This window comes from Echiichthys vipera (genome assembly GCF_963691815.1).
Source record: "Echiichthys vipera genome assembly, chromosome: 7".
Classification (NCBI taxonomy): domain Eukaryota; kingdom Metazoa; phylum Chordata; class Actinopteri; order Perciformes; family Trachinidae; genus Echiichthys; species Echiichthys vipera.
In genome coordinates, this window is record NC_139832.1 from 32,274,992 (window position 1) to 32,298,304 (window position 23,313).

The following is a 23,313-nucleotide window of genomic DNA, read 5'->3' on the forward strand; positions in this document are numbered from 1 at the left end:
GATTATAAAGGGTCAACGGCCACAGGCAATATCAATGCTCATCTCCTCTGTATATACTGCCGACAGCCTTTTACTGACTGCTTTACTTGATTCGGATTGTGCTCAACATTGTTCTTTTAGGTGCTGGGTATCGTAGTTGGAGTGCTCATTCAGGACCATGATGTTCGTCAGACAGAATTCCAGCAGCTGCCATACCACCGCATTTTCATCATGCTGCTGTTGGAGCTCAATGCTCCTGAACATGTTCTGGAGACCATCAACTTTCAGACACTCACCGCCTTCTGGTAAGACATCCACATGGATCAATCATAGCTGAGGGGTCTCCTTCCAGGAACCTGTGTTAAGTGTGGGGGGGAAAGAGAAGGCTCACTCGGGGCTGATATTGTGCTAATGAAGATATTTTAATGTTTTGGTCTGTGATTGCTGCACTTTGTTTTGAACTCACTTTGTCCATATTATGTACAGCAATACTTTCCACATCCTGAGACCTACCAAAGCTCCTGGCTTTGTGTACGCATGGCTGGAACTCATCTCCCATCGCATCTTCATCGCCAGGATGCTAGCACATACACCACAGCAGAAGGTATGCAAGAATAAGACATTAAATACCAAACATATAGTCTTGTTGATCCATAAATTTAGCTGCTTTCCCCATTTGTGTTTTTAAATTTTTGGTCTAATCCACTGCTGTATTCTTCAAGGGTTGGCCCATGTACGCACAGCTGCTGATTGATCTCTTCAAGTACCTGGCCCCATTCCTGAGGAATGTAGAGCTCAACAAACCTATGCAAATCCTCTACAAGGTGCACTCTCATTTTCTCTCAATGCTGTTGTTGATGAATGTATATAGTGCCAAAACTGTCATCAATTTCAAATCCTAGTATCGATTTTATTTCTGTTACTAGAATAGTATTAGATTGCAGGACGATTCCTCATGGGGCTGTAAATGTTTTTATAGACCTAGTCCTGCATAATAATAGTTCTTTATGTACAAATGTTTTGTGGTAACTGTTCGGAATACCTAAAACTAATCTCTTTGCTTCCCCTGTCTGTTATCTCTGTCTGTTTCAGGGCACACTGCGAGTGCTCCTGGTCCTGCTGCATGACTTCCCAGAGTTCCTGTGTGACTACCATTACGGCTTCTGTGATGTTATCCCACCCAACTGCATTCAGCTCCGCAACCTCATCCTCAGTGCCTTTCCACGCAACATGAGGCTCCCTGACCCTTTCACACCCAATCTCAAGGTAAATGGACACACACACACACACACACACACACACACACACACTTTAAAATCAGCTGTTAATATACATTCACAGTAGTGCTGGGAGCGTACCAACACATTTGAACCACAGTATTTTTTAAGTCTGACGGTTGAACTGTATTTCAAGCTCATTTTTTTACAGCACTTTAATTTGTAAATGTACAATTATTATTCCTTTGTGTCATAAATAGTTGTGTGCGATGTTTTGTCCTGTTAAAGAGGTATTTATAGGTTATTTGTTATAGTTGTTGAAAGTTATAACCATCAGTAAGAAGAGTGCACATTTAATAGGTGCCCCCCTATTAAGACGCACTCACAGCTTGCCCTGACCATAGTGTTCAATAGGTAGCAAAATATTTGTCCTCCATGATGAAGTGTTTCAGCTATGTACTCAAAGTTAAACTTGGTATACCGACCAGCAATAAAATCACTGGTGTTTCAAAGTGTGGCTGAGATCAGCAGAACCTTTTTATGGACACCATACCATTTTGATTTGACTTGGTCTACAGAATCAGTTTCTTCAGCCTTGTTTGGGCTTTGTTTAGACTGATAAATGATCTCACAAATCTGTGTTTTATTAAAACCCCGGCTGCAGGTGGACATGCTGAGTGAGATCAACATTGCACCCCGTATCCTCACCAACTTCACAGGTGTTATGCCTTCCCAGTTCAAGAAGGATCTGGACTCATATCTGAAGACTCGTTCACCAGTCACCTTCTTGTCTGAGCTGCGCAGCAACCTGCAGGTTGGAGCATTGTAGACCCTTTTTAAATGATTAGCATCAGACTTCTTCAAAGGTCAACTTGGTTCATTTGTCTCTTTTTTTCTTTTTTTTGTCTTCAGGTGTCCAACGAGCCAGGAAACCGCTACAACATCCAGCTGATCAATGCTCTAGTGTTGTATGTGGGCACACAGGCAATCGCTCACATCCACAACAAGGGCAGCACCCCCTCCATGAGCACCATCACCCACTCTGCACACATGGACATCTTCCAGAACCTGGCTGTGGACCTGGACACTGAGGGTAAGGGGGCAGCATCTCAAAATAGTAGACAAGTGCTGGGCAATTCAAAGTTTTTAGCTGTTTTTTCTAAGCCAATCAATACTCAAGACATGAGTTGCCCTACATGGGTTTCCCCTAATTCTGTGGATTGTAGGTTCATTTTAACATTTAGTTAGGTTTTTGGGAAACTTAGGGCCTGTCCTCATGGAGGTGCGTTTTCCTGTAACTGCACAACTTTTGTATCGTTTTGGCCGACCATCCACACCGGGGGTGCCCAATCCTGCTCCTGGAGAGCCACTGTGCTGCATGTTTTAGGTTTCTCCCTGCTCCAAACACACCTGAGTCTAAAGATTATCAAACCTGTGACAGGCTTCAGCTGCTTAATAACGAGCACATCATTAGACTCAGGTGTGTTTATAGATGATCCACACAGAGCCGGTGTTATTCAAGCCTGAAAACAGGATCTTCTAAAACCAGGTCCCAGAATGGGAAGATTTGAAAACGGAGAGAAACTCTCCGGTGTTTGTACTCTCCACAGCGTCTCCCCGTCTCTTCTTCTTTGTTGGCTTATTTCTGTGGCAGTTACAGCGCCACATCCAGGCCTGGCATGTGTACTACAGCGTCTTTAGCTGGTTTCACTGGGTTTTGTTTTTTTTCTTCTGTGGACGCAGATATTTCTTTAGTCTAGGCTGTGTGGACGGAAAACGTTTTAAGAATGACTGAGAGAAAGGGCAGAGCACTCTAATCAGGTGTCCATGTCTTTTCAGGGCGCTACCTGTTCTTGAATGCGATCGCCAATCAGCTGCGCTACCCCAACAGCCACACTCACTACTTCAGCTGCACCATGCTCTATCTGTTTGCCGAGGCCAACACCGAGGCCATCCAGGAGCAGATCACCAGGTGAGAGGAAAGGAATACATCAAAGCATCGGCAAGGTGAAGATATTACTACAAGTGCTGTTTAACGCTTTCTCCTCTTCCAGGGTTCTGTTGGAGAGGCTGATAGTGAACAGGCCTCACCCATGGGGTCTCCTCATCACATTCATCGAGCTGATCAAGAATCCTGCCTTCAAGTTCTGGAGTCACGACTTTGTGCACTGTGCCCCTGAGATTGAGAAGTAGGTTCCCTATTTGACTTGTAGTTCTGTCATATTTGTGTACAATAACTGAGCTTGAACATTCAACACTTGATAGCAGAAAGGATTTCTTTTACATGATGCTCTATAAAACGATCTAAAATAAAAAGTATAATATTTAGAGCATTCATTCTTCTGCAGCAGGAAGAGAAGGCTTCTGTTTCTCCTGCCACCACGTTAAACATTCATGACATCATGTTACGTGACATTCAAAGCACTTGCAGAAGAAATTATCAACATGATCATGTCTTAAAAACGAATAGATGTTTATAGTTCAAATATCGCAGAGTGTGCTGTGCCACGGTACAGTTGTACTCAGACTGGTCAAACAAACTAGACTTTAACCGTGAAGCGTGCTTGGGCACGGTACGGATGGACAGTGAGAGCTCCCTCTATTGCAGAGTTCCAAGGATTAACAGACGTTGCTGTTCTTACAACTCCCCTCTCCTCAGGCTGTTCCAGTCAGTAGCCCAGTGCTGCATGGGACAGAAGCAGGCCCAGCAGGTGATGGAAGGCACCGGTGCCAGCTAGCCTGTGTACCAGCCAGCTCGTAGCCCTCGGGAGAGACGGCGCGGCCTTGTCCCACTCCCCCACCACACACACCTCCCTATTTACTGTTGGCACTGGAGAAACCTGCAACCACAGTCATTTGAAATGTGGATGGAATGACTACTGCTCACGGATCTAAAGAGTTAGATTTTGGTTTATCCCTTGGGGACTGAATTAAGATGGAGATAATGGATTGGGACATGCTGTTTAATATACTTTTTTTGATGCTTTGATGTAAATATTGGAAAAAAGGGAGAGCGGAAGAGTAGATGCGTGGAGAGCAATGCACATGTCAAAATGTACCCTGACATGTAAAGACATCAAAACATATTTCCACTCACTACCAAAGTCCTTGGTTTGCTTCCCTCCCCCACAAATCCTTTTTTCTGACTTTGTTTTTGCTTTCAGAGGCTGAATGGTAGATGAAGAGAAAAGCTGCCTGCTACTTTAATTTGATTCTTTTTTTATCCCTGAGTGGGACAGGAAGATTAAGTTTAGTCTCCCAGGTGGGGTGGGGGTCTACTCCTGGTGTGTCGGTGGAGACAGTTTTCTGATGGTTTGTCCATTTGAAACTGGCTCTGGAAGTCTCTCCCTGGCACTTGTAAATTGTGCAAAGTGGTGGCGATATCGTATCTTGACGATTTGTACAAAGATCCAAATTGAAGAACAACAATAGAAGGACCAATACAGCCCATTTTGTAACATTTTGAATGTTTTGTAAATGTATTGGTCCATGTGTTGTATTTTGTAGTCCTTTCTAGTTTGCCTTTAGTTCTTGCTACTTAACTGCAGTATGCATACATACAGGAAATAAAGCATTCAAACTGCAAGGCATCTGTGTTCATTTAGAAATTGATGGTGCTAATATACCAGCGGTTTCAGAAGTAGGTATCACTTTCTATCAATGCATTTACATTGAATAATCATTTACTGTTTCAATATTCTTTACAGTTTGCTGTAAAACCTCAGAACTTCATACTGTACCTACTTTTCAAACACTCTTTGTATTTATTAGAAAACATAATCCTCTACTTTGCAATGTACATCCAGAAGAATGGGAGGCCTGCCCTGCCTACACAGGGTTAGAAAATGTTACCTCTCTAACGGTAAATGGCTTGGAACAGATCTCCGCACTGGGTTACAGGGAGCAACGCTCTGCACACTGTCAGGCTCCAGTATCAATCAATTACTGACTATAGAAAGACATTTGATTGTTTACATCAGTGGTACTCAAACTCTCTCTGGTGGTACTTGAAGAAATCTCCTAAACAAAAAAAGGAAACATTTACTAAATGAATATAATACTGAGAAAATACTTATACTTTTAAGATCCTTAAAATGTAATTAAATATGTTTAGCATTTCCTGTTATATCTTGTTTCAGTATCAGTCTGCTACGTAGTCACATTCATGAATTACAAGCTAAACTGTCATGGAAAGATTGTGAGCAGAGGCAAAAAGATTGGTTTGAAAACACTGACATGTCAGTTCTGATGCTACCCCTTCATACAGCGTGACTGTGGCTGAAGACGGTTAACAATAAATAATCTTCTGATTAGGAATAAACCTTCCTGTCTGTAGCTGAATAGTGCAGGCCTACGCCACTGTATTTTAACATCTGTCTTAGTGGTGGGACTGGAGAGAGCCTGATATTTACTGAGGTGGTACGTCAGGGACAAAGTTTGAGAACCTCTGGTTTGCATCTTCCTCAGGCCTTTTACAGTAAATTCTTTACATTGGAGCCTGACCTGCAGACCGCAGTCTGTAGTTCTGTATTTTGGCTCGCACCTATAAACTGCAAAATAAGATCTTTCCTTCAATCATTCAACTGGATGCAAGTCAATATTTGGAAACATGTTGAGTAACAAACGTTTTATTTGGTTGCTTTTGCACATTATGCACTTAGCATAGCTATGCAATGTACACAATGGCAAAACCTCTTGCATTTGAACACTTTATTAACAGGAGTGCAGAGCACGGACTGTTCTAAATAATTTCCGTCTTCACAAAAACATTTGACAGTGTATTTGGAGAGACACTTCAGCTTGCCCCCCACTCGTCCTGTGGCCTGGCTCCTGCTGCAGCCAAAGTCACGACTTTGTGAGCTCAATGAGTCTGTGCAGGATGCTCTTCTGGCCACAGCGTACCTGCAGGGCATTCTGCTGCCTGCTGCTCAGTCCTTCAAGCGCTACCGTGTCCTCCATCAGCGCCTGCTCGTTGTTCTCACCCTCTCTCTCCATCTTCCCCTCCTCCCAGCCTCCGTAGGACATACCAGTCAGATGGGCAGCTTTGTGAAGCAGCAGTTTCCACGAAGCCTTTAATCCAGGTAGACTGTCGTTGGGAAAGCGAGTGACATGTCGTCTTCCTCATCCTCCTCCCATCCCTCGTTATCTTTGATCTCTGAGAACTCCTCCCTTGACATGCACAGCACCTGAAGATGCACCAAGCAGGAGTTGTTTCCAAAGGCAGACATTCCTCAAATATTCCATCTCGCAGGGTGTCCGCGCATCCTTAAAAATGTTAAATGCTAGTTTAAATACATTACACAAAGGTCTTAAAATTGTGGTTATATATTTTTTTCTTTTTCTTGCGGGACTTTTCGATGAGATGTAGAGGCTACTTTACTAGGTGCTGATATAAATGGTTATTTGCATGCTTGCTAGTCTACGACGATGAGTTAGTTAAAATAATTGAGCGTTGGCTGGACTACATCCGTTTGCTCACATCTGTCGCCACCCGAGACGAGGTCAGTATAACTCGTTTTGGACGCCCTTCCTCAGAAGCGAGCTATCTGCAGCGACAACAGGTCTTTTTTGTTCAATAAAGAGAAAGTAAACTTGAATGAGTCTCATTGAGTGACACATGCTATGCTTGGGTTGTAATACAGCAGGATCCCCCAACCATCGCCTAGATTTATAGTGTTTTCGGTCTCAAATTTCATTGATGATGGCAGTAAAAAGGTCTTAAAAGTCTTAAATTTGATTCGCTGAAACCTGCAGATACCCTGTCTCGGTCTTCTGTGTGTTTCCCAGGTTTCATGTAAACAGCACTGTTGCATGTACCCCCTTACCTTGAGCACAGTATGTAGCTCTGTGTCTGTAAGGCAGCCCTGTTTACTGAAGACCAAGGCTCCTTTGTGCTGCATCATCTCCCACAGCATCTCCCACTTCTCCTCCACCACCTGCCGCTCCAGATCAGATTGAATACCTGGGAAGAGGAGGGAGGGTTGAGAGGAAGCGCACATTAACAGGGCTGTACTTGAGGCCACATCAGAAGAAATGTATTATCTTGGTTCTTTTACACTTCTCTCGTCCTGCTGTAATTGTGTCAACACTCTTGTCACCTTGTGTGGCGGCTCTGTAGAGGTTGGTGATGGGGATGTCGGCAGTGTCGTTGCTGTTGCTTTGATGCGGCTCTGTGAAGCCGTACATATGCAGCAGCTGCCAGTTGGCCATCTGCCCGTAGGTGTTAAACACCTCCTGGCCTTTATGGATGGGCCGCACACAGACCATCTTCAGACTGTCCTGAGGAAGATCACGTGTAGAGAAATGAAGAGTTAAAACAAAGTGAGAAAAAAAAACTGTTTTTACAGATAAGTAAGTTCTGGCAAACTAAACAACACTAGATGTGTGAAACCAAAAAAAGACCATTATTAAGAGATGTTTCCCTTCATTAGGGACATCACCATATGAGATTTTGATAATATGATTATTGTCAGGAAATTTCAGTTATCACGATTATTAATCAGGGACATTATTGGAGACAATGGAAGGAAAGAGACACACAAGCATTGTTTTGGTCCTGAACATAAAACATGTCAGCCTACTTACTATAGGAAATAGAGGGAACCTACTCATAGAACTGGAGTTCCATCCAGGTGACTACTACATCTCTCCACCAGACGTAGACAGTAAACAGGAAGATGTTGTGAACTCCTCCAGACCAGTTTAAACTGGTTTGGTTCAGACCTAGTCCACACGAACACAGGTAATTTTGAAACTGAACTTTTATGGCCCCCGGTTAACAGAAAAAGTTCCCGTCCACACCACCGGTGTTATAAATATCTCCGTCCACATGAAACCGCAAAATCTGCCTCACACAACGTCATGAACATGTCAAAGCAGTAGGTAGCGATAGCACTCCTAACAGGAAGGCCATTTTAGCCAATCACAAGGCTGGAAACATTCATACCAGAAAAACAACAATGTTGAAGTGAGGCCGGGCATTTCCTTCGCGTGGACTGACAGTGAGACACACACAAAGTGCTGAGAAGTTGCTAAATAGTACCAGTATTTTGGCGAGGTCTTCCATAACAGCAACTCCATCAGCTGATCATGTCTGAAGTGCTCCACACGTCTCCATAGATACAATTTATTGTTTACCGTCGCAGTGTGCCGTCAAACAATGTGGACAAGAAATTGCGCTTTTCCTGTCCACACATGCTGAACTGTCTGCTGAAACAGAAAAAGTTCAACCTGGACTTCGGTTACAAAGAATTTCAGTTTCAGGAGCCCCCAACTGCGGTAAGTGCGGATGAAAGGCCAAACCGTGCAGAGAAACACACGCTCTCAAAAATACACACATTTTTGTGGACGGCCCCTTAATTTAGTAATGTGACATTAACTAGTTCACAGTTTTCACACAGACTTGAGCAGAAAGGGCTGGATGATTATCTCCAACATGATGGAAGGTAGTGGTAATCATTCCATTCCATTTCATTAAGCTGACGCCTTGATCCAATAAGTGCATTAGTGATATGTGTTGGACCCTTTGCACTCACTTTTAGACGCTACACAAACTGGAGATCCATGTTCTCCGACAACTCCCTGCTCAGTCTGCAGATATGCGTAATGCTCCCATGCTGCAGATTTAAGGAGCTTTTATGGTGGATATAAGGCTGGAATGTCAGTCGCTCTGACATGTTTCAGCTTTTCTTCTTATGTTACTTGACTGGTGAGAATGGTTTCCACAGGTCAGCAGTGCAGGGATCACGACACCACAGACATCATACCTTATACAATTCTTATGGTTATTTAACAAAGTCGGTTTATCCTGACATCCCTACCCCTCACCGGTGTAAACTCCAGATTAGCATTGTGATTGGACACGTGGTTAAGCATGTCGGCCATGGGAACCATCATTGGTGGATTTCGGGCCTTTTCTTCCTCCTCCTCCTCCTCCTCATCATCATCATCATCACCACTGTCCTCTTCGTGTGGCTCTTGGAAGCTACAGGCAGGAGGAGGAACAGGGGAGGGGGTGGAAAGGAAAGAGGGGATCACGGGTGACTTTAAGGGACAACGAGGAAAAGAAGATCCAGATACTTTGTGGATCTTTTGTCTCATGCTCACCGACCTATAGGCCATAACAAAGGCCACCAGCTGTGTGTACAGCTCCAGTGTGTGTGTATCTGGGTTCCAGAGGTCAGGATGCTTGGTGATGAAGGGAAGGACCACGTCTGTGTATTCCCTCTGGATGTTAGTCAAGTCTGTATCCACAGCCTCTGGGACGCCTGTTCCCCTCAACAGTCTGTCTCTCTCCTCTTTAGACCTGAAGGCATCAACTGTACATGACTAGAAAATTCACACTCCATTAACAGAAAATGAAAGGGAAAAAGTTGTTACTGTTTGTCCATGTAATGGCTTTTTTCCTTGACATTGACCGGTGGAGAGGGTTGGGACACTGATTTGACACCGGTTCTTACCAGAACATGGGGTGGTCCAGCATCTTGAAGTCAGTCCACAGAGAGAGGTAGGGTTTCCAGTGGGACTGTGAAGATGTATATTCATAAAGCAGAGCCAGCAGCAGGGGCACCCACCCGGACGAGCTCTCCAGCTCTGAGCTGTCTGAGAGGGGGAGAGACAGGTTACAGAGGGATACAGGCAGCTTCCATCTTGGGGAAACTTCTGTGGAATAACGTTCACCTTTCTCCAGCAGGGCAGAGACCTTACTGGTGTCCTGGTGGAGAAGAGCAGACCTGGGGATGGTAAATAAGACCTCCCCCTTCTCTATGTTCTCCTTAGCCAACATCCCATACTCTGCCACTGTTCCCTCTTTACTCACACAAACCTGCAGGGAGAGACGGCCAGTATGTTTAGGTACAGTGGGATAAATGCACCTTTTTCAAAAACTTTCGTCAAATAATGAAAAATGGAAAAATGTCAGGAAAACACAGCTAATAGCCTGCCCCAGAGACCGATTCATGAGCAAGGCAGTGGCAGAACACTAGCTGTGTGAAGGACATACCTTAGTGCTGACGACCAAGCCGACCGTGCTGCACCACTGGAGGAAGATCTGCAGCGGATTCATCTCTGAACCATCATCTACCTGTCAGCGCATGGATACAAACTTCACATCAGCATCTGAGCAGGCATGAGTAGCCGACAGTGGAATATGGAGCTTTTGGTTTTACTGTCAAACTAATATATAGCGCCTTTCTAGTCTTCTGACTACTCAAGGCGCTTTCACACTACTTGTCACATTCACCCATTCACAGTGATGGCAGTGGATCTACATACCATCTAATCTAACCATTGACACCGCATTTACACACCCATGTGCTGCACGGGGAGCATTTCAGTGTCTTGCCCAAGTGTCTTCCACATGTGGACCGGGGGTTCAAACCACCGATCTCTCGAATGGAGGACGACCTACTCTACCACTAAGCCACAGCCGCCTGAAACTACAGTGACAGTCACCACTGCCGCCGCGTTAACTTCTTCCTCTAAAAAGGAACAGCAGCAACAGCTGGATACAGACTCACTGCGAGAAGAAGTGGCTCATCTACGTTACGCAGATTGGGTCTAACTGCCACACAGAACCTCAACGTTCTGTAGTCGGAAACCTCGGCAGCAGTCAGCTAAGTTAGCGCATACCGTTACACAAACAGCTCCAGCTGTACCGTGTGTGAAGTTTTAGTTCAAACGGATTCACCTTGGGTCGTTTCGCTGTGGTTGCCATCTTGTAAATGTAGTTCCGAGGCACCGATGCTAACGTTAGTTAGCCCAGAGCTAACTCGAGGATGCGGACTGTTAAGGAAACGTGGTTGGTTGGAACATGTGGGTTGGACCCAAACAGACATGAAGCTGAAGTTAAAGGAGGAGCATATACTATTGAGAAAAAGCAGAATGTGTATGAATATGGAGCAGACACGTGACAATTTGGGAGGGGTCTGAGCCCATCCGCCATATTGGAGTCCCACACTACAGGTTGCCAGGGCAACACTGCACCAGAAAGTGCTACAGTACGGAGTTGGAATCACAGCTTGAAGCCCATAGAGACGGAATCACTGCGTTTAAACTGAGATATGACGAGACAATGCAAACTACAACCAGGGCCGAGCAGAGATATTTAGAATAAGACAAAAGAAAAGGGTCCTCACAGGGACAAACTTACAACCAGGGCCGAGCAGAGATATTTAGAATAAGATAAAAGAAAAGGGTTCTCACAGGGACAAACTTACAACCAGGGCTGAGCAGAGATATTTAGAATAAGACAAAAGAAAAGGGTCCTCACAGGGACAAACTTACAACCAGGGCCGAGCAGAGATATTTAGAATAAGACTAAAGAAAAGGGTCCTCACAGGGACAAACTTACAACCAGGGCCGAGCAGAGATATTTAGAATAAGACAAAAGAAAAGGGTCCTCACAGGGACAAACTTACAACCAGGGCCGAGCAGAGATATTTAGAATAAGACAAAGAAAAGGGTCCTCACAGGGACAAACTTACAACCAGGGCCGAGCAGAGATATTTAGAATAAGACAAAGAAAAGGGTCCTCACAGGGACAAACGTACAACCAGGGCCGAGCAGAGATATTTAGAATAAGACTAAAGAAAAGGGTCCTCACAGGGACAAACTTACAACCAGGGCCGAGCAGAGATATTTAGAATAAGACAAAAGAAAAGGGTCCTCACAGGGACAAACTTACAACGAGGGCCGAGCAGAGATATTTAGAATAAGACTAAAGAAAAGGGTCTTTACAGGGACAAACTTACAACCAGGGCCAAGCAGAGATATTTAGAATAAGACTAAAGAAAAGGGTCCTCACAGGGACAAACTTACAACCAGGTCCGAGCAGAGATATTTAGAATAAGACAAAGAAAAGGGTCCTCACAGGGACAAACTTACAACCAGGGCCGAGCAGAGATATTTAGAATAAGACTAAAGAAAAGGGTCCTCACAGGGACAAACTTACAACGAGCAGAGATATTTAGAATAAGGCAAAGAAAAGGGTCCTCACAGGGACAAACTTACAACCAGGGCCGAGCAGAGATATTTAGAATAAGGCAAAAGAAAAGGGTCCTCACAGGGACAAACTTACAACCAGGTCCGAGCAGAGATATTTAGAATAAGGCAAAAGAAAAGGGTTCTCACAGGGACAAACTTACAACCAGGTCCGAGCAGAGATATTTAGAATAAGGCAAAAGAAAAGGGTCCTCACAGGGACAAACTTACAACCAGGGCCGAGCAGAGATATTTAGAATAAGACAAAGAAAAGGGTTCTCACAGGGACAAACTTACAACCAGGTCCGAGCAGAGATATTTAGAATAAGGCAAAAGAAAAGGGTCCTCACAGGGACAAACTTACAACCAGGGCCGGGCAGAGATATTTAGAATAAGACTAAAGAAAAGGGTCTTTACAGGGACAAACTTACAACCAGGGCCGAGCAGAGATATTTAGAATGAGGCAAAAGAAAAGGGTCCTCACAGGGACAAACTTACAACCAGGGCCGAGCAGAGATATTTAGAATAAGACAAAGAAAAGGGTCCTCACAGGGACAAACTTACAACCAGGGCCGGGCAGAGATATTTAGAATAAGACTAAAGAAAAGGGTCTTTACAGGGACAAACTTACAACCAGGTCCGAGCAGAGATATTTAGAATAAGACTAAAGAAAAGGGTCCTCACAGGGACAAACTTACAACCAGGGCCGAGCAGAGATATTTAGAATAAGACAAAGAAAAGGGTCCTCACAGGGACAAACTTACAACGAGGGCAGAGCAGAGATATTTAGAATAAGACAAAGAAAAGGGTCTTTACAGGGACAAACTTACAACCAGGGCCGAGCAGAGATATTTAGAATAAGGCAAATGAAAAGGGTCCTCACAGGGACAAACTTACAACCAGGGCCGAGCAGAGATATTTAGAATAAGACAAAAGAAAAGGGTTCTCACAGGGACAAACTTACAACCAGGGCCGAGCAGAGATATTTAGAATAAGACTAAAGAAAAGAGTCCTCACAGGGACAAACTTACAACCAGGGCCGAGCAGAGATATTTAGAATAAGGCAAAAGAAAAGGGTTCTCACAGGGACAAACTTACAACCAGGGCCGAGCAGAGATATTTAGAATAAGGCAAAGAAAAGGGTTCTCACAGGGACAAACTTACAACCAGGTCCGAGCAGAGATATTTAGAATAAGATAAAAGAAAAGGGTCCTCACAGGGACAAACTTACAACCAGGTCCGAGCAGAGATATTTAGAATAAGACAAAAGAAAAGGGTCCTTACAGGGACAAACTTACAACCAGGGCCGAGCAGAGATATTTAGAATAAGGCAAAAGAAAAGGGTCCTCACAGGGACAAACTTACAACCAGGGCCGAGCAGAGATATTTAGAATAAGACAAAAGAAAAGGGTCCTCCCAGGGACAAACTTACAACCAGGGCCGAGCAGAGATATTTAGAATAAGACTAAAGAAAAGGGTCCTCACAGGGACAAACTTACAACCAGGGCCGAGCAGAGATATTTAGAGAAGCTTGCAGATAGACGGAGTTGACCCATACGAGCTGGCTGACATGTTTGCAGCTTGTAATGCTTATTAATGTAAAGTTGTAATTTGATTTTAGTCCAGTGGGTGTTGTCTATCCTGCCATAGATTGGTGTCCTGTCCAGAGTGTACCCTCCTCCGACCTGATGTCAGCTTGGATTGTCTTCAGCTGTCTCGATTTATCTGGGCATGATGCTAACATGGAATAGTCAAGTTGTTTGAACCTCTCCCCTCCGGCTAAAGGCTGTGGTCTATCAGAACCAAAACCTCCCGCCACAAGGACAGTTTCTACCCCTCTGTCATCAGGCTCTGGAACACAGCTAAAGACTCGTCAACTCACATATGCGTGGCAACAACACCCCCTGATCACTGGACACTTTAACTACACACTACCTCCTGCACTACTTGTGTAAATACATATATGTATATACTTTCTATTTTTATGGGTAATGGTTTATTATGCTTAGGTTTATTTTATGCTTATGTGTATGTCTGTTTCCATGTAAGCACCGTCAAATCAAGGCAAATTCCTTGTAATGCCAATGACTTGGCAATAAACCTGATTCTGATTGATTCTTAAACACAAAAGGTAAAAGCATACTTCTAATATCTTTGGGAAAATATATTCCTAATATACTTAAGTATACTACTTTTTCACATGGGTTTCCATCTTGCATCAGTCCATAATAGGACTGGGGGATAATTCCATGACAATTTATTATCTTTTGTATCGTGATGAAATCACATGAGATATCAGATTCACAATTATGTCTGTATGTATTATTTAAATGTTTTTATTGGGTTTTGAATTGTAAACCCTCACAGAACAATTGACAAGTCCCCAAATAGCAACTCCAACATATACAATAATACAATTCAACAACAAAAAGGACAAAAATAACACAGAATAATAATTAAAAAAAACCTGACATGTTACAGAGTTTCAGAGCCTGTGAATCAATTATATCCCAGGGTTTCCAGCAGGAAATTGTAAATTAAAATAATTCAGAAATGGCTGCCATACCTTTGAAAACCTCAGGGTTGAATCCATGATTGTGTGTTTCAACTTCTCAAGTTTCAAGTGTGCCATTACATCCTCTACCCAGCGCCTGTGTGTGGGAAGCTTATCTGACTTCCAATAACACAAAATAAAAGGTCTGGCCAATAGAGATGAAAAAGCAATGGCGTCTGATTGCGCACTCGATATCGCCATCTCAGCAGGGGTCACACCAAATATTACAATTTCAGGAGCCAGCTTATCTCTGAAAAAGTATCAACTTTGGGCAAGCCCAGAACATATGATAGAGGGTAGCCGGAGCCTGACAGCATCGGAAGCAAGTTGGATTGACATCTGGATATATCCTGGCAAGCCTACTCCTAGATTTGAAATACAATCTACAGTATAACTTTAATCAGTAATTGCCTGCTTAACATTTTGCAGAACTTTTAAAACTTTGTACAGAATTTTTTTTAACTATGCACATGAAGCACTTTTATGGTTACACTATGCACCTTCATTGACTTTTTACGGATCGCCTGTTTTAGGAGTGTTGATATTCTTTCTGCACTTGAGTCAATGCAACAAAATTTTATTTCAATGTGCACTGTGTCTACGTGTATATCTGAATGACAAGTTATAAAAAAAAAAGGTAAGAAGACACTGATCTGCAGAGGCACTGCAATAGACAGAGTGACACAATGAAATGTCTAAATCACTGGACGACATACAATAAATGCAAAGGACCTGAATGCGCCAACATGATTGTCTATGTAAATCTTGTTTTTTTATGTTGGGCCTATGTAAATCATAAAGAAGTCATAGAGTGTGGTCTATACTTACTCTGTAAAGTGTCCTGAGATAACTTTTGTTATGATTTGGCACTAAAAATAAAATTGTGTTGAGTGTTTTTTTATTAGGCTTTAAGTGAAAGTGATGTGAAATGAGACTGAGTTATAATATCTTCTGTGAGTCTATGTTATAAACTCTTGAGAAAGTCTTGAGACAAGTCTCCAAACTAATAATGATGTGCTGCAGTGCAGTTGAAAACAAAAGTGCTGACACCATTAGGCATTTCCTATTGTGTCATAAAAATCTGCGCAAAAAATGAAGGGAACACTTAATGGTCACAGTATAGATGAATCCGGAGAAGTTCCTTAAGTGAAGAAGCCGCCATTGCTGCGGTGGCGTCTCCCTCCAGTTTGATGTGATTGATTGGGAGCTGTCATTAGAAGTGAACCGTTTCTACAACCTTCACAAACCTTTACCTCATGAAGAGAGCATGTGATTATTTACCTCCATCACTGATGAACTCGGATACTTGATGTTTACATTGTGCTCATTAAGTTGCCCTAGATGTAGCCACTTGTGTTATATTTCACAATAACAGCACATTGGTTTAATTTACTGTGTGTGTGACCACGGCAGCCTTGATAGAGGCGTCTAATGTGAGCTAGCTAAGCAGTGTTAGCTTAGCTGACATTACTTCTTCACTGATTTAAGCTAAAACTTAGTGCGCTGTTGGGAACAAAGTCCCCTCTGTTAATATTCTTGATCCACTTCTGGAGAATGTCTTGAACCTCTGCACGTTCAGGGAATCCATGTAGACTGTACGGCCTCAGATAGGGGCGCTCTTCATGAGGTAAAGGTTTGAATCCATGTAGACCGTACGGCCTCAGACAGGGGCGCTCTTCATGAGGTAAAGGTTTGAATCCATGTAGACCGTACGGCCTCAGACAGGGGCGCTCTTCATGAGGTAAAGGTTTGAATCCATGTAGACCGTACGGCCTCAGACAGGGGCGCTCTTCACGAGGTAAAAGTTTGAATCCATGTAGACCGTACGGTCTCAGACAGGGGCGCTCTTCATGAGGTAAAGGTTTGAATCCATGTAGACCGTACGGCCTCAGACAGGGGCGCTCTTCATGAGGTAAAGGTTTGAATCCATGTAGACCGTACGGCCTCAGACAGGGGCGCTCTTCATGAGGTAAAGGTTTGAATCCATGTAGACCGTACAGCCTCAGACAGGGGCGCTCTTCATGAGGTAAAGGTTTGAATCCATGTAGACCGTACGGCCTCAGACAGGGGCGCTCTTCACGAGGTAAAAGTTTGAATCCATGTAGACCGTACGGTCTCAGACAGGGGCGCTCTTCATGAGGTAAAAGTTTGAATCCATGTAGACCGTATGGTCTCAGACAGGGGCACTCCTCATGAGGTAAAGGTTTGAATCCATGTAGACGGTACGGCCTCAGACAGGGACGCTCTTCATGAGGTAAAGGTTTGAATCCATGTAGACCGTACGGCCTCAGACAGGGGCGCTCTTCATGAGGTAAAGGTTTGAATCCATGTAGACCGTACGGCCTCAGACAGGGGTGCTCTTCATGAGGTAAAGGTTTGAATCCATGTAGACCGTACGGCCTCAGACAGGGGCGCTCTTCATGAGGTAAAGGTTTGAATCCATGTAGACCGAACGGCCTCAGACAGGGGCGCTCTTCATGAGGTAAAAGTTTGAATCCATGTAGACCGTACGGTCTAGGACAGGGGCGCTCTTCATGAGGTAAAAGTTTGAATCCATGTAGACCGTACGGTCTCAGACAGGGGCACTCCTCATGAGGTAAAGGTTTGAATCCATGTAGACGGTACGGCCTCAGACAGGGGCGCTCTTCATGAGGTAAAGGTTTGAATCCATGTAGACCGTACGGCCTCAGACAGGGGCGCTCTTCATGAGGTAAAGGTTTGAATCCATGTAGACATACGGCCTCAGACAGGGGCGCTCTTCATGAGGTAAAGGTTTGAATCCATGTAGACCGTACGGCCTCAGACAGGGGCGCTCTTCATGAGGTAAAGGTTTGAATCCATGTAGACGGTACGGCCTCAGACAGGGGCGCTCTTCATGAGGTAAAGGTTTGAATCCATGTAGACCGTACGGTCTCAGACAGGGGCGCTCCTCATGAGGTAAAGGTTTGAATCCATGTAGACGGTACGGCCTCAGACAGGGGCGCTCTTCATGAGGTAAAGGTTTGAATCCATGTAGACGGTACGGCCTCAGACAGGGGCGCTCCTCATGAGGTAAAGGTTTGAATCCATGTAGACGGTACGGCCTCAGACAGGGGCGCTCCTCATGAGGTAAAGGTTTGAATCCATGAAGACGGTACGGCCTCAGACAGGGGCGCTCCTCATGAGGTAAAGGTTTGAATCCATGTAGACAGTACGGCCTCAGACAGGGGCGCTCTTCATGAGGTAAAGGTTTGAATCCATGTAGACGGTACGGCCTCAGACAGGGGCGCTCTTCATGAGGTAAAGGTTTGAATCCATGTAGACGGTACGGCCTCAGACAGGGGCGCTCCTCATGAGGTAAAGGTTTGAATCCATGTAGACGGTACGGCCTCAGACAGGGGCGCTCCTCATGAGGTAAAGGTTTGAATCCATGTAGACCCTACGGCCTCAGACAGGGGCGCTCTTCATGAGGTAAAGGTTTGAATCCATGTAGACCGTACGGCCTCAGACAGGGGCGCCCCTCATGAGGTAAAGGTTTGAATCCATGTAGACCGTACGGCCTCAGACAGGGGTGCTCCTCATGAGGTAAAGGTTTGAATCCATGTAGACAGTACGGCCTCAGACAGGGGCGCTCTTCATGAGGTAAAGGTTTGAATCCATGTAGACGGTACGGCCTCAGACAGGGGCGCTCCTCATGAGGTAAAGGTTTGAATCCATGTAGACGGTACGGCCTCAGACAGGGGCGCTCCTCATGAGGTAAAGGTTTGAATCCATGTAGACAGTACGGCCTCAGACAGGGGCGCTCCTCATGAGGTAAAGGTTTGAATCCATGTAGACCCTACGGCCTCAGACAGGGGTGCTCTTCATGAGGTAAAGGTTTGAATCCATGTAGACCGTACGGCCTCAGACAGGGGCGCTCTTCATGAGGTAAAGATAGAAATATTATTAGGAAGAACAACTGGCTCTCCTCCTGATTAATGTAACAACAAGCAACATATAAACGCCACTGACACATTTACTCAAACCAAACTATAAAGACTGATCAGGAAGGTGACGTTATGTTTAAAAGTGTCATAATAAGTAAACAGAGGCATTCACAAGGACAGCTACACATCTGCCGTCACTATGGTAACCGCGGAAGCTTTCAGCTGAAAGTGCAGTTAACGGGTTAAACCCAAACACCGGGTCAGGAGAGAAAACGTCCGTCAGAGCAGTGATGTCTTCTAGATTGCACAGTTTCAGGAGACCTGCAGTGGATTCAGCCCGGTCCACTTGACATCGGGTCGGTGCATGTCAGTGTTTCTGAGGCTGTAGGCTGTTCTCATGTCTCATTCTGGCTGCTGGTGTCTGTGCTGACCTAAACATTAACCTCCTCAGTAGACCTGCCCCAACAGGAGTCACACATGACCAGATCTTTCTTTTAATTCCCAAACTACCTCCAGCAGGCTGCTGGTGTGTATGTTTCTGACCAAACTGTTACTTTGATTTTTTGTGTGATTTTGAATACAGAACTAAGTGGGTTGAAGATTTGGTGTGTGTGTGTGTGTGTGTGTGTGTGTGTGTGTGTGTGTGTGTGTGTGTGTGTGTGTGTGTGAGTGCGTGTGTGTGTGTGTGTGTTAGAATCTTACAGAAAGAGGATGTGAGACTAATAAAGTGTAAAGCACTTTTGGTCCTTCAGTGTGTCACTCTGTTGACACATTGGTGTGATCGGGAGGCTGAGGTCAGTCAAAGACCTCTTTTTCCAGAAACATGATCATCCCAGCATTCCACAGCTCAGCATCACACTGATACAAACACTGTTTTCCAGTCAGGCAGATGAATTCCCAGCAAGGCACATATTTACTCAAGAAAATGTTTTCCCTTCTGCTTAATGTCACTGTCTGATCTGTCATGGGTATGTAACAGGAAGTGTTTCTACCGGTGTATTAGTTGTCAACTATTATATAAATCACCAATTATTTTGATAATCAATAAATCAGTTTGAGTAATTATTTTTAAAAATGTGAATATTTTCTGCTTTTCTTCCTCCTCTATGACACTATCTCTGAGTTGGGGACAAAACAAGACAACTGGTCTACATGTCGAAGTGTCCTTGGGCAAGAGACTGAACCCCGAATTGCTCCCTGTGCTGCGCATGGGTGTGTGAATGGTTAGATTAGATTAGATGGTATGTAGATGTCCACCGCCATCAGTGTGAATGTCTGTGTGAATGGGTGAATGTGACAAGTAGTGTGAAAGCGCCTTGAGCAGTCAGAAGACTAGAAAGGTGCTATACAATTATTTTACAAGTTTTACAAATTACAAGTCCATTTACCATCTTGGGCTTTGGGAAACACTGATCAAGATTTTCACCATTTTATCACATTTTATAGACCAACAACTAATCCATTAATGGAGAAAATTATCAACAGATTAATCGACAATGAATACAATCATAAGTGTCCTGTTTGTGACGAACTGCAACGTCCATCACAAACAGGGGGAGTATATGGTGTAGATACAGTATATCAAGTTATCGGTGAAAGTGTATTAGTGTGCATGGCCTATAATGAAGCACCTAATGTGTCAGTGTACGTCACCACTATATCACTGTGCTGACAACCCTCCAGGCTAGTCAATGTCTGTTTATGTGTGGACTTCGTGGCTTGTGTTTATCATCTGTGCTATTTATCACACTGTGCTCATTGTGTGTGTGTGTGTGTGTGTGTGTGTGTGTGTTTATTCTTAGTTCTGTCAGTCTGCCACATACCTCATTATCTTCCTTTTTCTGAGCTAGACAATAAAGCTGCCACCAGCGGCTATCTACATGCACTGAGATATGTAACATGATGCAGTAAGCTCTCAAGTCACACCTACAGATTATGTGTATCTGTCTGTGACCACACAGTTCAGTTCACAGATGATCTACATGTTATGCAGGCATTACAGACCAAAGACAAAGTGACTCAACTCAGTCCATTGAATCTAGGGGGGTTTGGTCCGGATATTCTATAGTGTGCAGATTAATTATTTAGTACAGGGTTTGTTATTTTTGATATATCTGACTAGCACCTTATACTATGGAAGTTCCTGAAAACAAAGCAAACACCAATGCTTCATGTTAGGTAAGGTAAGTTGGGTAGTTCAGCCAACAGAGAAATGCCAGTGGAGAAATGCTACTTTATTTGAATTGAACTGAAAACAAAAAATATCAAGGTAGTCTGCTTAGCAAAAAATAAAAAGCATTTAATAAATGGGCTTAGCGTCTATCCATTTCAATTCACTGCCTTTTTCAGGGCATGTAAAAACAAGTGACAGCTCAGGTAAATGAAGGCTACAAGGCAATCAGGGTAGCACTGGATAACTATCACAGGCACAGTCAAGGAAGTGGCTGTATTAGGTCAATTCTAACAAAACATCAGTATATTTAAGGTTAGAGAGTCCATCATAAGTCATCAAAAACATCACATGCAATAAAAATACATTGATGAAAAATTAAACAGAAAAATACCAATAGTATAGGGCAGAGTAAAGAGAGCAGACAACACTATCAATACTAGGGCCAGCTGGAGTTGTGACAATTTCAGGTTTTCCAACCTTTGTTTTGCAACACTGTTATTACCTTATACTCATGTGTTTCAGTAGCAGTTTCACCTCGTCGTCAGCCCAAATAAATAAATCTCTGGTCTTATTTTTCATCACTGACGTTCTTCCCCCGAAGTAGATTTCAACCGCAGAGTAACATTAGACAATCTGCTTCCTGTTTGCTGCAAATGGTCAAGTGCTATGTGTTTTCAATCATGTATATATGGAGTTTGTTGTTTTTGTTTTGAAACGCTGTTTTGAAATGAAAACGTAGTCGTGTGGATGTAGCATTAGTCGAGTCTGCCTGACTCATTAATCCTTTATTTAATTGAGGTTTCTATGGCCCAGACCACGATTTTGAAATATCAGTAGCCTTTTTTAATAAATCCATGACTCTATCCGTGGTGCTGAAGTAACAGACAGATTTGAAGTTAAGACTTCTTCTCTGAGTCTCTGTCAGTTTTCTTGTTAGTTTTTCTTGGATTTATAAACTATATCACTAATGTGGTAAAATACAGACCCAAAAGAGTTTTTCATGGGGTGGTTCGCTGGGTGAACAAAACAAGCCAGATCCCCCTTTTAAAAATTAACAAATAACACACTTGTTATAACAGACCCACCTGTTGTGTGTGGGTATGTGTGATTATCTTGTATCCTGCAGTTGTTTGCATGTAATTTAATGGTAAACACAGTGAAAGTTTGTGGGTAATGGCACTGCACTCTGATGTGGCACTTATCAAAGTCAGAGGCTGGAGATTTATCAACACACTGTATGTGTCCTGCTGCTTTCAGATGGCTGATCAAAAACCAACCATAGTGCATACAGTATCCCACACTAAAAAAAGCTGTACATATCACACACCTTCAAGACAAGAGGGGTGCAACCATTCATTTGGTCCCAAAAAGGGTCGTGCAGAAACAGCGGCCCCTCTGTCTTCTAACTCTTCTTTTGACTTTTCTTCTTGTTTTTCTACGGTTGAACACAAGTACAGTCGACTGATTTTGCTGGACATTGGCAGAAAGGTTGGCCATAACTTTTCAGAGAACATTCTACCCGACAGACTGAGACACAAGCTGCAGGAACTCAGATTACTTCGTCGACTGGCTTATCCCCCAGTGAGGAGATGCCGAAAGCAGTGCGAGAGAGAGCAGAAGAGAAGCAACCATGGAGGCATTCGAGCAAGGCTGGCAAAGAGACCAAACCAAATTATTCCAACTATCCTCTTGGCAAAACGTAAGTTCTCTGGACAATAAAATACAGCTGGTGAGGTCTGCGCAGTGCGACATGAGGGAGAGTTGTCTTTACATTTTTTACAGAGACATGGCTGACCGACCGCATCCTGGACTCCACCGTTCAGCTGGAGCGGCTGACATGCCACCACTCGGACAGAGTCCTTGTTAAAGGAGGAAAGAAGAGAGGTGGCAGAGTCTGTGTGAACATCAGTGATGGTTGGTGCTGGGACGCCTTTGTGGTATGCAAACACTGTTCGGCGGAGTTTGTGATTAAAAAGTGGCATCCTAACTTCCAGTTTTGCAGAGAGGGAGTAGACACGTGTCAAGTCTTGCTCCCGCAACTTTTGATAATTTCACGTTTTAGGACCCCGAAAGTCACGACAAATAGTGATATTGGTGTTGTTTGACGGATACACCACCTGAATATGTCAACGTATGCTACCAGACAGACTGTAAAAGACCAGGGGCGCGAATAGATGAGGCAGGTGGGGAGATTAGCATCGTGGCTATTGCTAACCTCTGGGAAGAGCACCGCACAGCCCTCTCTGCCGATCTTAAAGCCTTCATTTCAATGCTCGAAGCAAAGCTGGACCACGTCCACGCCACACTATCTGACCATGCTCAGAAGATAGGCTCCCTCGATGTAAATGCAAATCTACAAGACAAGTTTCTGCTGAAGCTGGAGGCCTCCTGTGCCATGCTAACAGAGAGCAACGCTAAGGGGCTGGCTAAAGTCAGTGACCTGGAATCCTGCAGCCGGCACATTAATATCAGGGTCATTGTCGTATCTGAGACAGTGGAGGGTCC

The 23,313-nt window shown here is 44.0% G+C and overlaps 2 protein-coding genes across 6 annotated transcripts in view; one reads left to right on the plus strand and one right to left on the minus strand.

The window, feature by feature from the left end:
* Window positions 1-4,774, plus strand: part of cnot1 (CCR4-NOT transcription complex, subunit 1) — a 30,969-nt gene extending 26,195 nt beyond the window's left edge. For all 5 annotated transcript variants that reach the window (XM_083916181.1, XM_083916179.1, XM_083916183.1 and 2 more), the window contains exons 41-49: window positions 121-284; window positions 466-583; window positions 702-803; window positions 1,072-1,245; window positions 1,861-2,010; window positions 2,109-2,289; window positions 3,036-3,168; window positions 3,251-3,385; window positions 3,856-4,774. In XM_083916181.1, coding sequence (XP_083772307.1) covers window positions 121-284; window positions 466-583; window positions 702-803; window positions 1,072-1,245; window positions 1,861-2,010; window positions 2,109-2,289; window positions 3,036-3,168; window positions 3,251-3,385; window positions 3,856-3,934 — 1,236 coding nt within the window. In that variant the 3' untranslated portion in view covers window positions 3,935-4,774. The remainder of the gene's footprint in view (window positions 1-120; window positions 285-465; window positions 584-701; window positions 804-1,071; window positions 1,246-1,860; window positions 2,011-2,108; window positions 2,290-3,035; window positions 3,169-3,250; window positions 3,386-3,855) is intronic.
* A 1,166-nt stretch (window positions 4,775-5,940) lies between these two features.
* On the minus strand, window positions 5,941-10,986 carry setd6 (SET domain containing 6, protein lysine methyltransferase). Its single transcript, XM_083916054.1, is given in 10 exon segments — window positions 5,941-6,292; window positions 6,295-6,382; window positions 7,022-7,158; window positions 7,295-7,475; window positions 9,024-9,180; window positions 9,307-9,501; window positions 9,656-9,797; window positions 9,876-10,020; window positions 10,198-10,278; window positions 10,885-10,986. Coding segments are annotated over 10 exon segments (1,404 nt in total). The 5' UTR covers window positions 10,912-10,986; the 3' UTR covers window positions 5,941-6,041.
* Window positions 10,987-23,313: the final 12,327 nt, after the last annotated feature.